Consider the following 14,589-nt stretch of genomic DNA (forward strand, 5'->3'; position numbering starts at 1 on the left):
CCCTAATATTCTTGAACAGTTAGTTCTTCATAAAACTTAACTTTCCCTGTTAAATGTGTGGCACAGCACCAAGTCTTGCAGGCAGATTTGTCAGTTTACCTTTCCACCCCCACAAGAGCAGAGTGTAGGCTGAGCTACTGAACAGCACTTAGTGTCTTGCTCAAGGGCCCATCAGCTAATGCTGTTAAGTTATAGTTCTTAATTTAAAATACAGTCTGAAAGGACCATACTAATATGTTTACATATTTTCAATATAGTCTCTACATATGTTAAACTTTTCCACCATTAAACTTTTATATAGGCATGTACACATTAACTTTCTAAATGGTGTGTTTATTTGTGAATGTGTTTTTCACCATTCAAGCAGCTACTCGTTTCTTTAAGGTATCCAATTTGTCTTGTAGAAGCTTGGAAATGACCTGCTATAAATGATTCAGCTCTGCATACATCACGTCTGGTTTGATTACTGTTAGAGTTACATAATTATTGTGTGGTAATGCATCATGGACTAAATCAGAGTGCCTCTCATACAAGCGGTAACAGGAATAAGGAGAGGCATAATGGCAGGTCTATTGTAAGCTGAAGACATCATTTCCTTTGAATATTCCAAATACTCAGTTTAAGCATTCTCCAGATAAGCACACCCCTGTCAGCTCCACCAGACACATAGTCAGTATACTACTTTGCAGTGCAGAACTTATGTTTGATAATAAGATGAAACTTATGAGCAAAATATGATAGATGTACAGTATTTGTCAACCAGCTTCCCTAAGTTCCCTGTAAGATTGTGTGTCATGGATTTGCTAAGTGTTTCCATTAATGACTAATTTAAAAGCTAAACTTAGTACAAAAAATAAGGACATTTATGTTCGGTCGATTATTTCTTTGCTTCCTGGCAATAAATCTTATACTGCTAGAAAGTCTGTTTACAGTATTTCTCATTAAATGGTGCCACATTTGTAAGGAAAATGCATTTGTGGGTTGAGCAGCAGAGCTGAGCATGTGGGTTGCGCCCATAAAAAACTTGCCAAATCTTCTTTATCCAACCATATAGGCTTTATTGCTAACACAAATTTCCTTACTTTCTCTGCTAAGTTTCTATCAATTCATTCACCCAGCCATCAAGCCTAATGCCCAGACCGTCCTTTCCCCATCCACAACCTGTATATTCCCCTCTCCTTCCCAGGTTTTCCCAGGTCAGCTGGGAAACGTAATCTCTCCAGCATGTCCTGGATCTTCCCTGCTTCTTTTTTGGTTGGATATGCCCAGAACCCCTTGCTTAGGATGCATACAATTCCTGAATCACCTCCACTCTCTCTTTTAGCTTTACTCCGAGTACTTCCCAAATGATCAAGGTCCTTAAACTACCTTCAAGGATGAGCCAGACACCCTTCAGAGGAAGCTCAGTTCTGTCACTTGTATCTCCAGTCTTATTCTTTCAATCACTTACCCAGGTTCACAACCATAGCCGAGGACCCTAGTAGCTAAGGTTTACCAGTAAATTGAAAATCTATATAGTATGGCAGTAAAATATTGGCTGGTAGTGACGTGTGTTGTATGCATAATATGCTGTAAATGGGAGAACAGTAAAAAGAAAGCACTGGAATGGCACTTTTAAATTTAACCACTGTACTAAAACAACAATGTTCATTTTAGGATGTTTGGGCTTTTTTGTGTGTAGAAGAAAGAATATTACAGTGGCAGTCATCAGTCGACAAGAAAATTACATTTTACATCGCTTTGTTTTTATGTAAAAATACTTTTCTCAAGTCTAATTACAGACAATATCTTTAAAGACCATACAGCTAAAAGTCTCATTCATTTACACTCTGCTGCCTGGGTCATTTGGCCTTGCTTGTTGCTGTCAATATTCTCTCCTCACTTACAACAAGAAGAGCTCATTGGTTAAAGAAACATCTAATTAGAGAGTGCAATAACAAGAGAGCTTATTAAAGTGAGATGAATATATCTTGACACAGATGAAAAAGTCTGCTTCCACAGCAGGCAGCGTGTTTTTTTCAACCTGTCAGGCTTTGCTGAGTGTTTGTCTCATTGTGTTTCTGTTTAATCTGCTGTTAGATCAACAATTCATGCAGAAATATTTTTCGTGTTCAACAGAGCAAGAAGCATGCTACATGATCCTTAGCACGAGTCTTCAGTTTTAGCATTATTATTAGCTCATGAGGAGCTGTCTCAAATCTACATTGTCTTTACCTGCTTTCATAAACATTCACACAAGGAGCAGCATTCCTCCATGGACAGCTCTAATCTTTACAAGACTACCAACATGTGATGCATGACGTCAATCACCATGTCTTGAAAAAATTATTTTCAATATAATCATCACACACTCGTTGCTCATTCACCAGATCTAATCTCCTAACTCTATTGTTTCTGCTCTTGCACAAAAGCAAGTGACACAGAGGCAGCGGGCTATGAAAAGGACAGATGAATGGATGGAGCGCCGGTGTCACACATTCATTAGGCAGACTCACATCTTTGAGCATGCTCATGAAGCGTGATCCAAAGCGCCAGGGTTTGTGTCGGTGGCACTGAAGGGAGCTCACAGTGATCTGAGAGGTGCGTTGTGAGGCAGCAGCCACCATGTAGACGGCGTCGTACATCAGAGCTGCTTCAGTCTGAAAGAGAAATGTGGCCATCATCCTCTGTTACTGGGGACTGCAAATCACATGTCATCCAGTTATCACACCCGGGCTGTCTATGTACATAAACAGCAGCATTTCATTTCTGCAAGCACACTCAAAGGTACAGCAGCAGTTTTAGAAAATTCATAAAATTTCTGTATTTTGACCCAAGTGTATGCAATGAGAGCTAGTGAAAATGTATTAAAGATCTCATGCAGTGTTACTGTTACGTTTCGGTGTGTCAGTGTTTTGTTTTTGCGTGACTGTTATGTATTTCCTGCTTTACTTTGAAAGTCTGTGTTATTTTAGTGTGTTCAGTTTACATTTTCCCTGTCTCGTCAGTTCTAATTTGCCCCAGCTGTGTTTCCCTCCTGTGGTCCATTTCCTGATTGCTCCCTCTATGTATTTAAACCCTGTGTTTCAGTGTGTCATGGTCACGATCTTCCCCCCCGTTGTAAATAGTTTGACGTTTTGTGTTTTGATGTAAATAAATTCGTTTTGAGACACTTTTTGGGATTTTGGTGGAGAGCCTTAGTGTTTTTCTTCGTAGTTTTATTTTCCTTATCTTTGCTTTGCTACGTTGCACCCCGGTTGCCTAGGCCGGGGTGTAACAGTTACAAATAAAGCTTGAGTAGGTACATTTACATGTCTGGCTTTTTATTACATTGTTACTTGATAGTATCTGGAGACAAAGTTAACAAAATGTCTATTTCATGTGCTGATTTGAAAGTTTCTATCGATAATACAGAAAGCATTAGGTAAAACTAGGCTTACTGTCATCATCCCCTCCATCATTCCAGTCTCGGCTTTGGAGGGTGCCTGCAGTCGCTCCATGGCCCATCTTTCGACCACCGAAGCCACATGAGGATTGTCTATGTTTAGCAATCTGAACCCCGTCATGTTGACCCCGCTATAGCGGTATGGCTCCAAATCAAGGGCAAACAGGTCCTAAGGGGATTGATGTGACATGACATAATCTTCTTCTTTCAGCGGTGATCATCTGCCTCCATCTCTGCCTGTCCCCAGCATCCCTCTCTGTCACACCAACCCTCTTCATGTCCTCCATCACTACATCCATTAACCTTCTTTGTGGTCTTCCTCTTATGCCTGGCAGCTCCATCTTCTACATCCTGTGTCCAATATAGCTACTATCCCTACTCTGCACATGTCCGAAACCATCTCAGCCTTGCTTCTTCAAACTGCTCGACTTGAGCTGTCCCTCTGATGTAATCACTTGTCTTGTCCATCCTCTTCACTCCCAATGAAAATCTTAACATCTTCAACAGTGCGTCAATGTCCAAATACATCTTAGCAGATCTCACTACCATCTTGTAAACCTTCCCTTTCACTCTTGCTGCTGTCCTTCTGTCACAGATCACTGACAAAACCTGTCTCCACCCTGCCTGCACGCTCCTCTTAATCTTCCCTGCGCACTGTCAGGAACTTTGGATGGTTGACCCAGGTGTTTCTACTCCTCCTCCATATTTACTCCTTGCATCTTAGCTGTTAAACCTGCCTGTCTGTCAATTAAACACATTCTGTCTTCCCTCTACTGACTTTCACTCCTAATGTCAATATGAGACCAAGATATAGTTAACTGAAGAGAAAGGGTAAACCAACACTTGATTAAAACAGTGGAACAACATGAGTACAAGGTAATAACATGGAATTATGCCAAGGGCACCCAGCAGCCTTATTATAAAACAAACCACAGATGTGCAGGCTCATCAGCATAACTCAGTAGTGTAGCATAAAAACAGACTTTAGGCAGGCCAGCATTGTGTAGTTATGTGGCATCATAGCAAAATACCTATCTATCAAGTTTCAAGAGTCACAGTTATTATGATCAGAAAGAGGGTTTTTTGTAAAAGATTTGTCTCTTACCAATGTGGTGAAGAAAAAGTGGTAATATTCAGTCATCATTCCCATGGACAGAATCTAAACAGGGAGAAAGTGTTTGAGAGTTTTCTGTTTAACGGTACAGTGGAGGTTTGTTCCAGCCACAATAAATAATCTTCTCTTCCGCCTAAGACCAACCAACCATACCCACAACCACAGCGAGCGGCAAATTATTTATTCCATCCATTTCCTGAATTGTCTCATATTTCTTTGGCTCACATTAACAACTATGCGAGTGAGTATATGTCACAATTTTCTCCTGTTAGTGAAGTGTCTTCAATTAACCTTCCGAGCAGCTGTTGGTTCTAAACGTGTACGTCTGGCCCAGAAATAGGCTCTGCTTGGATTTGGTAATGAACACAGGATTTCTGAAGGGGATAGAAGTGCACTAATCTTGCACGTAGTGAATATTAAACCAACAGCAATTCAGAAAAGAGATTTAGAGGCTTTTTTTTCCATTGAAGAAAGAAAATCCACATTGGTTATCTGATCAAATTTTCACTTTATGTGGCGTGTGGCTGAACCCTCAGTGGCCCACAAACTGGCAGAAGTGCATGTTATTCACCTGCTTGAGAACATCAGCTGATGTTTGGTAAGAGCAGTCAAAGATGACATAGAACTCCTTCCCTTTCTTCATTTCCTTCAGCAGGGGACGGGCATCTTTACTTCCTGTGGGCAGCTGCCGGATCTTTATTTTAATGCTGTATCTGGATGGAGCTTTGATCAACTCTTGCAGACGAATCAGGCCTTGAATCAAAAGACAAGGAGGCAATTATTAAACACAACAGTCCCCGTTTTAATGGAAACCTTCCACCTGGAACATTTTAACTGTACAAGTTTACTTATATGATGTAAGGAAAAACTAAAATTCCACCTCCAAGGCCAAAGCTACCAAGCCAAATTCAATAAAATTGTGTGGAGATGTTTGGACATTCGCAGAAGAGGGATAGTGGATATGCAAAGGATACTGAAGATGTTAAAGCCATTCAAAAGAGGAAGACCACAGAGAAGATTTATGGATGCAATAAAGGAGGATGTGTAGAGTGTTGGTGTGACAGAAGAGGATGCTAGGAATAAGATGATATGGAGGAAAAAGGAAGATGATTTGCTGTGGAGACCCAAAAGGGAGCAGCCGAAATAAGGCGATGAAGAAGAAGGCAAAGGATCAAGCCACACAATTTTAGTTCAAATTCAATTCAGTTAACTTCCATTATATTTATTCACCACAACAGCTGGCTCAATGCGCTTAAAATCCAGATTACTCTCTTTAAAACTGCAAAATGAAAAATTGGCCTTGATTGAGGTCACTGCATTTTCTCCTGCTTCGTATTACAGCACCTCTCATTTATTTTTAGGGGCCTTTTATATGAAATTAAGCAGAGCACAAAAAAGCAAACCTTGTTTAAAGAAATCCATCATATCAACAGTTCTCTGGTGTCATGTCGTAGGAGCAGCAAGAATTTAAACATTTAATCATTTAATCTGATTATTTTGCATCCCACCACAACATTTGGCAGCTAATGGCAGCTATTATATATGAAACAAATATTTATTTTATTTTGACTTGAATGTAGATTTTTTTTTGTTTTTAAAAGCATCTTTTAACCACAAGCTGCCTCATCTGCACTTTCATTGCTTCCTTCCTCAGTGTTTTCAAATCCCAGGTTTCCTCAAACTATGGGAATGCTACTTAAAGAGGTACAATGCTGTCCTCTGCAAAAGGAGAGATTTTTTCAACATCGGCAATAAAACTATATTTAAAAAATATTTAGTTACTGTAATTTGCCAGAAGATTAAATTTATGCCTACTCTGGCACTATATTGGTTAATGCTGCAGTTCCACAAAGTGACCAGGAGGGGTCACATACCTAAAATAAGTGATTGCTAGCCTGATACTTAGTGGCTAGACACCCTGATAACCAGAGCCCCTGAAATTTTGGGGGTCACGTGGGTCATGTAGCCTTGAAATAGTTCCCGCAAGTACAGTCACTGCTGCTTACCGGGCAGTTTAAATGCATGTTGATAACATATCGTTGCAAATAAATAAATGATACTGAAATAGTATAATTTGCAACAGGAAATGTTTTTAAAAATATATTAGTAATATTCAAATGCTATAATGCAGCAGTATGCAAATCATTTCACACTAGTGTAAATGCTTTAAAGAAATATGAATTATACAACTGTGATCTGCACATATTATTGAAAACATTTTTACAGGCTTTCGTGCAGCAGTTTGTGTCTCTTCCGGGATTTGAAGGGATGTTTTACTTCTTAGGGTATAAATCACCTCACACTGCACTATGGACATTTTCTTCTATAGATAGACATGACTGGAAGCCGGAATTACTTTTAAGTAAGAATAAGAGGCGGTCGGATGATCCAAATATCAATCGTATCGATACCAACACTAGTATTGGTATTGGATCGATACAAGCACAATTGAATCGATACTTTGCTTTTATCCTTCAAATTCAGTATGTAGCCCACTGAACTGTGTTAATTATTTCTTTGGAAAAAATAAACCTCAAACGTGCATTATGAAAAATCTCCAAACCTTTTGTGGTCTTTACAGACAGAAAAATTTACATTTCAGTTTCAAAACACACAAAAAGCTGAAAGTTGTGTTTTGTTGTGTTAACTAATGATTGTGGAAAGTAACAATCACAGTGGTGGTGAAAATTTGTTCAGAATTTGCAAATTGAGAATTCATCTTATAAATCATGGCACACTACTCGTCCCCCCATTAGCTGCCTGAATAACCAATTCGTACTGATATCGTCAATACTGGCCCTGTATTTACACTCAACAAAAATATAAACGCAACACCTTTGTTACTGCTCCCATTCCCCATGGGATGGACGTAGAGACCTAAAATTCATTCCAGATACACAATATAACCATCCCTCCCAAACAGTGGTCACAAATCAGTCCAAATGTGTGGTAGTGGGCACATCTGCTATATTGAGATAATCCATCCCACCTCACAGGTGTGCCACATCAGGATGCTGATCTGACATCATGAGTAGTGCACAGGTGTACCTCAGACTGCCCACAACAAAAGGCCACCCTGGAATGTGCAGTTTTGTCTCACAGCAAAATGCCACAGATGCCACAAGCAATGAGGGAGCGTGCAATTGGCATGCTGACAGCAGGAATGTCAACCAGATCTGTCGCCCGTGCATTGAATGTTCATTTCTCAACCATAAGCCGTCTCCACAGGCGTTTCAGAGAATATGGCAGCACATCCAACCGGCCTCACAACCGCAGACCTCGTGTAACCACACCAGCCCAGGACCTCCACATCCAGCAGGTTCACCTCCAAGATCGTCTGAGACCAGCCACCCAGACAGCTGCTGGAACAATTGGTTTGCACAACCAAACAATTTCTGCACAAACTGTCAGAAACCGTCTCAGGGACGCTCAACTGCATGCCCGTCGTCCTCATCGGGGTCTTGACCTGACTCCAGCTCGTCGCCGTAACAGACTTGTGTGGGCAAATGCTCACATTCGATGGTGTCTGGCACGTTGGAGAGGTGTGCGCTTCACGGATGAATCATGGTTCACATTGTTCAGGGCAGATGGCAGCTGAGAATGTCCCAGTTCTTGCATGGCCAGCATACTCACCAGACATGTCACCCATTGAGCATGTTCGGGATGTGCTTGACCGGCGTATACGACAGCGTGTACCAGTTCCCACGAATATCCAACAACCTCGCACAGCCATTGAAGTGGAGTGGACCAACATTCCACAGGCCACAATTGACAATCTGATAGACTCCATGCGACGATGTGTTGCACTGCATGAGGCAAATGGTGGTCACACCAGATACTGACCGGTTCTGGGTCCCCAGACCCCCAATAGCGCAAAAAACTGCACATTCCAGGGTGGCCTTTTGTTGTGGGCAGTCTGAGGTACACCTGTGCACTACTCATGATGTCAGATCAGCATCCTGATGTGGCACACCTGTGAGGTGGGATGGATTATCTCAATATAGCAGATGTGCCCACTACCACACATTTGGACTGATTTGTGACCACTGTTTGGGAGGGATGGTTATATTGTGTATCTGGAATGAATTTTAGGTCTCTACGTCCATCCCATGGGGAATGGGAGCAAAAACAAAAGTGTTGCGTTTATATTTTTGTTCAGTGTACTTGGTATTGGATCATACCAAAATTTGTAGTGTGGCACAGCACTACTGTGAATGAGGGAAAGTGTGAATGTTGAATGTTTTTGTTGAAACGTCTAGGCAAGTATATACATGTTAAATTACAAGATACACATGTTCAAATAGCATCAATTATCACAACTTCAGGATTTTATTTCTATATGAGATTTCTTCATAATTGAAACAATAAGAAAAAGTAGTCTGAAGTCCTGCAATGTTACGAAGCTATAATTTAAAATATAATAACACATTAAGTTTTGTACAAAGTATCAATATCATCGATACCACCCTGAATTTGACTTGGTATGGGATCGGAAAGGAAATTATTGGTATCGCACGTCACTACTAGGCTCTTTATGTGTTATGTGCCCTCTAGTGGTCACATTGCGAATTTACAACCTTAAATTAACAAAGCAACATGTTAAAAAAAACAACAACAAATTAACATCAACATGATAAAAAAATATATATATTTTCCTGCAGAGATTTTCAAACAAAAACAACTAGAAATTGTCTCTTGCAATTCTATAGCTAGAATATGTAAGTATTCTGGTCATTACTGTTTGGAGTTTACTTTGCTTTAGACATCTTTAGCATGAAACTAGCTTCCTCCACATTGGATCTTGTGTCGGAAAAATGTTTTTTTTTTCAGCCACGCATAAGGAAATGGTGGGAGTCTGCCAGTTGTGATAATGTTTTATAATTTTCCATTGCAGTAGGACAACAGAATTCAAACGAAACACTGCATTGCCATCTTATGAACTACCAGACCTTTTAATGGATTTGCTTGCTAACCAGAATAGGGGCTCCACTCTGCCTTCCCTGTTCTCCAGGTAAGAAAGCTGTTCCTTTAGTTTTCTGCATATTTTTTTTTCCTTGACAGAGTATGTGTCGTTTGGAGTTGCTCTGCGACAGCCTGTCGCACTTGTTTGGCAGCAGTCACAGAAAGTACGATGTTATCTTTTGTCAGTTGTCTGTTTGATTAGTGTTAAAGGCTAATTGTCAATGGATTGCTATGTTGCATATCTAAATAGTTGAAACTAAACTTCAGTGGCAATCAGTAATTCCCAAAGTTTTGTACACAAAGTGACTTGCAAAAATATTTTTAATTTCACAAGTGATATTTTAGTTGTTTTAAATTAGTTTTTTAAGTCAAAACATAGCGGCAATTTATAAAATGTAAATAATTGTAAACTTTACATTTCCTTTAAATATTAAAAAAGGAAAAAAGAAGCGCATAACAAAGCCAAGGTATTCTAAATAAATACACCACATTCTGCATTTCCTGCAATAGCTTTCAGGTGTTTCAAATAAAGCTGTTAATGATACTAGCAAAAATATTTCACAGTAGAATGATCAGAGTTGTGATAAAAAAAATTTGGATGGGCCACAGAAGATTTCGGATTTTTGAAGTGGGCCATGATGCTTTTGGAGACAAGTTTTAGGCACAGATTGTAGAATTTTCCATGAGGTTAAAGTACAAGACAACTGCATATACAGTATATGACGATATATTTTAAAGCTTTCGTTTGGGCATCGCAATTCATTTTCAGAAAATGTTTCAAAATGGAGAAAATGCTTGTCTCGCTTTCCCCCCTGTAATGATAAGTGGAAAACTGAGCAAAAAGAGGATGAATTAAAATCAGTTATATTTGCATTAATAGAAAATGAATATAAAGTTCCTCATAGATGAGAAGGATAAACAGTTGCTGAAATACATTTTCATCCACTGTATAATTAGTCACTGAAGTCTTTGCAGCCTTTTAGTCTTAATCTGTGTTTTCATTTATATGGTTTTCACCTAAAGTTGTAGAGTACCCCAACCAACAGAAAATCTGAACTTCAGCATCATTACAAAAACAATGATGAATCACATTTAACAACAGAAACAACAAATCAGGACACTGAGCAGTATGCACCACTGACACTTAAAGTGCATTCCTAATGGTGAATACTGCTTATTTCTTAAGTCTTGTATTATTTACACAGATTTAGCTGCTGTTTATTGAATCCATTCTTCTGCCTCAAAGTTAAGTTTTCCCTTTTCCACTGGCTGCAAGACGAGCACCAATCCATCCCTGTGCTCACCAGCTGGAGATGTATTGTTCTCATGAAACCATTGTTCTTTTATTTTTTCCTCCAAGCACATTTTGGTTTGTTGTGGCCAAAAAAAGTTTATGTAAATGGATCATCTGGACTGATGGAGTTTAGATTAAAGACAGAAGGTTTACTGTAATGTGAGGACTTGATGGCTCTTGAGGGTCATATTTGTGCAGGTGTTGCTGCACAGAAACTGCCCCAACTATGGTTGAATCAGTGAACCAGCTAAAAGAAGTTGAATTTTGCACAGACTGGCGGAGATTCATTTATACGATGAATGCATGTAGTACCTTAGAGACCTGATGTTGTAGGTACTGCTAAACAGAAGGCCAGTGTAGAACTTTGAATTTCTGAGCACAACCACGTTATAGGTTCTGCACCCTGATTTTAAACAATGTAGCATGCAGTATTGCCACCCTGTTTGTTGATGTAGACATTGACACTCTCCTCTGTTTGGTTCACAGGCTTAGCTTTCTGGTTTTGTCCAATTTAAAACTAGAATAATCCCAAGAAAGTCATTCTGTATTATTTTTTACAGCTAGCATGGGGCAGTTTTGCCCAAACCCAACACTGTCCCTCCAGACTATATAGTTCTTAAGGGCTTTTTCCATCACCTTGGGTCTTTATTTACCTTCCAAGCAATCATGGAAGAGATCAATTGGAAAGTTTTCTGGTGCTTTAAATCCCAAATCTTCTGTTCCTATTAATGAGGAGACTGGTACCTGAAAATGCTCAGTTATCTTCTTTTAGTCTTTTCTTACATGGTGGGAAAATTATTTGAACTCATAGAGTGCTGGAAAACTGCTTAGTGGAGCTCATGGCTGCTGATCATTAGGACAAGGTCTGAGGATTCAGAGTAATCAGAAATACAGTTGTGTCACATGGTAATTGTTAAGAAGCCATAGCCCTAACATCTCAAGGTCTTAATCTTTTGTAAAGTAGCACAAAATGAAAATGCAACAAATAATACAGCAGTCTTTCTTAAACTCTCAAAAAGAAAGCTTTATCTTTGACTTTATGTCCTTTGAAGGTCTGATCATCTTCTCCTCTCATAACTGCTCACAGTAACAGGACCATGACTATGAATTTGAATTTGAATTTGAATATGTCATTCAAATTCAAATTCAAAAATAAAATTTGAATTTGAATTTGAATGACATATTCTAGCACAGTTAGCCAGGTTGAAAGAGTGTACATCACAGTGGCATTGGAAACTCTTGATTTAGAATCATCATAACTACTTGTGCATTATCCTCACTTCTTAGTTCTGTCTTATATTTGCTTCTTCCTGTTTATTTAGGAGTGATTTTTTGTCTCACCATCTGTTGGGACTGACTTCTGTTTCCAGAAGACTTCTGTTCTTTAAAAGTTTTAGAGCACGTGCAGGGCACATTGACTCATCTATAAATAGCTTCAAGGTAATTTAACAGGGTTGCTAAGGCAAAGACTTGCAGGAGTTGTAGTTCTTATTTCAAGGGCACTTTATAAATATGACAAACAGTTGCCACATTTTTATACTTTAAAAGTAAAGTTTATGTTCTTCCTGCTGTGTTAAATCACTAACGGCCCTTCAGTATGATAGTGAAGTCTGTGTTTCCCTCCAGATCTTATGTTGTATCATTCATTCCCATCTCAACTTACCAGTTGCATCCTCATAGACCACAGTAACCGTCTTCCACTTGTAGAATTGCACTATGTCCAACACAGCTCTGCTTATAGAGGCATATTCAGGATAGAGGTTAATGTAGAAGCTGTCTTTGTTGTCCACTGATGGGTGTTTCCAGCGTGTCTGGATGTGAGGGACTTCCAGGGCATTACAGATAGACTGGACTGCGCTGACCGATGAGCTGTGAGAGGGTCCAAAAACAGCACCGACGCCCAGCGCCAACTGGTCACAGGCTGAAGTAATCAAACAGAAAGTGGGAAGAAAATAAAATCTCAACAAAAATCTCTTACTGATTCTCAAGTGGGGTTTCAAAATTAAATGACAAGATCTTTACCTCTTCTTGAAGCCTCAAAACTGTCGAATAAGTTTATTCTCTGGATGTCATAGGTCAGCGTGGTGTTTGGCATTAAGGTCCGGTTCCTGTTTATGTTAGTTACGGCAAATTTAAAGGCCAGTTCTTCAACACTAATGGGCTCATTTTCAAGAGTCTCAAAGATGCCCCCTGCAAGAAGAAAAAAGTGGAAGGAGTTTTACCCAGCTCACATCAAAGCGCTAGCAGAAAAATTATCGATCAATTGGCTTCTCTCGGTATAGATATTCACGTAGTGTCTTTTTAAAGATTGAAGGTTACCACAGCTGAATTGTAATAGTTGCATAATACGGCCCCATTTCGTTTGTACTTCTGTCACATAATGCTGCTAAGGGACCCAGTTGAGATGACAGGATTTAATATTATTCAAATTAAAAGTTGAACTCTCCTGGCTTCAGCCTGTTACAGAGCCTGAATTTCACAAGCTGTCACAATAACTTTTATGAAAGCTTTGGCATTTGTTCAGTTAATTTTCACATAAAGGATAACAGATTAAACATTTAGCACATATAATCAGGGGAAACATTTCAGCCATCCCTTATTCTCTTATGCATTTACACATTTTTCAATTAGGGGGAAAAACCCCTTTCCAAATCAAAAGACATTCATACTTATTAATCTTGTTTTGTAGTTTTGTCTCCTTTGCAACTTACTGCTACTGGAAACAGTCATCATACCTAACATATAAAGTCACCAGCTTGTGATTTACAGATCAGTTATTGAAGCCAAAAGATGTGAGGTGACTTACTGTGAAAGGGTTAAAGGTGCCAAAGCACCCGTGCTCTGAAAAGCTAAACTTTAGCACTTTATAGACACTTTTAGTGTCTATAAATTTCTTTATTTCAAGTAACATGACTTTAGTTATCATCCGTTTGCATCTGCGTTTAACTACTTGAAGATGCAGTAATGAAGATGTTTCCTCAGAGTTTCCCTGCATCTGTTGTTTTGTAAGTACTGTGAAATGCTTTTCTGGTGCTAGAAATTTTTTTGACAACTTTGGGCTAATTAAGTACAAGTACAAGCTATTTTATTGTCATATGCACGTGTAAATAACCACAGTGGGTTTGTACTGTGCAGTGAAAGTAGGTTCCTTTCACACAGCAGTTACAGATATACTTTAATATGATACATAACATAAAATGAGAAGTATATTAAGATAAAATAAAGAAATGAGGAACAGAATTAAGCTCAGATTTTAATATAAAATGCAGTTTGTGGAAATGACATGGACAGCTTCATCATTGTCGCTGCATGAAACACTTTAACAGAAGGAATATTCCCAGAAGCTAACTGTAGTTGCTGCAAACATAACACTGTTTACGTGTAAAACCTTGATATCATAAGACTAAACATGTTTCATTTACTATTAGTAAATGTCCCTCATAGTCAAGAGGACAATTTTTAGATGTAAATTAGGCTTATCGGGCATTTTGTAAATCCTTTTCTAGTTTTTAATATTACATGTACAACTTTGTAACAATATTTAGGAGCCCAAGGTAACAAAAACAAAATGATTATTGTCAGTTTACAGTAATGGTGAAGAGCAAAGTCCTCACATTTTACAAGCATGAAAAAGGGGGAGAAGTTATTTAAAATGTATTAGAAGTATTTATCAAATATGATATTAATATATATGATATTCAAAATACTATAAAGATACACTTAGCACAGAAGTTCTCATTTAATCAATTATTTAAATTATTAATTTCGATTAATATGCTTTTTGAGAGGCACCAC

General features: G+C 38.8%; 1 protein-coding gene and 1 long non-coding RNA gene across 4 annotated transcripts in view; one reads left to right on the plus strand and one right to left on the minus strand.

The window, feature by feature from the left end:
* The window catches only part of LOC309687501 (glutamate receptor ionotropic, kainate 1), a 28,353-nt gene that overhangs the window by 6,624 nt on the left and 7,140 nt on the right, over window positions 1-14,589 (minus strand). For both annotated transcript variants that reach the window (XM_082502521.1, XM_082502520.1), the window contains exons 2-7: window positions 12,817-12,984; window positions 12,458-12,715; window positions 5,110-5,291; window positions 4,530-4,583; window positions 3,420-3,593; window positions 2,496-2,639 (exon numbers count right to left, since the gene is read on the minus strand). In XM_082502521.1, the coding sequence (XP_082358647.1) occupies window positions 2,496-2,639; window positions 3,420-3,593; window positions 4,530-4,583; window positions 5,110-5,291; window positions 12,458-12,715; window positions 12,817-12,984 (980 nt within the window). The remainder of the gene's footprint in view (window positions 1-2,495; window positions 2,640-3,419; window positions 3,594-4,529; window positions 4,584-5,109; window positions 5,292-12,457; window positions 12,716-12,816; window positions 12,985-14,589) is intronic.
* The window catches only part of LOC309687512, a 35,393-nt gene continuing 29,929 nt past the window's right edge, over window positions 9,126-14,589 (plus strand). For both annotated transcript variants that reach the window (XR_014270786.1, XR_014270787.1), the window contains exons 1-2: window positions 9,126-9,256; window positions 9,433-9,549. This is a non-coding gene — a long non-coding RNA (uncharacterized lncRNA). The remainder of the gene's footprint in view (window positions 9,257-9,432; window positions 9,550-14,589) is intronic.

The sequence above is a fragment of the Aulonocara stuartgranti genome (assembly GCF_965226115.1).
Source record: "Aulonocara stuartgranti genome assembly, chromosome: 14".
Taxonomy (NCBI): domain Eukaryota; kingdom Metazoa; phylum Chordata; class Actinopteri; order Cichliformes; family Cichlidae; genus Aulonocara; species Aulonocara stuartgranti.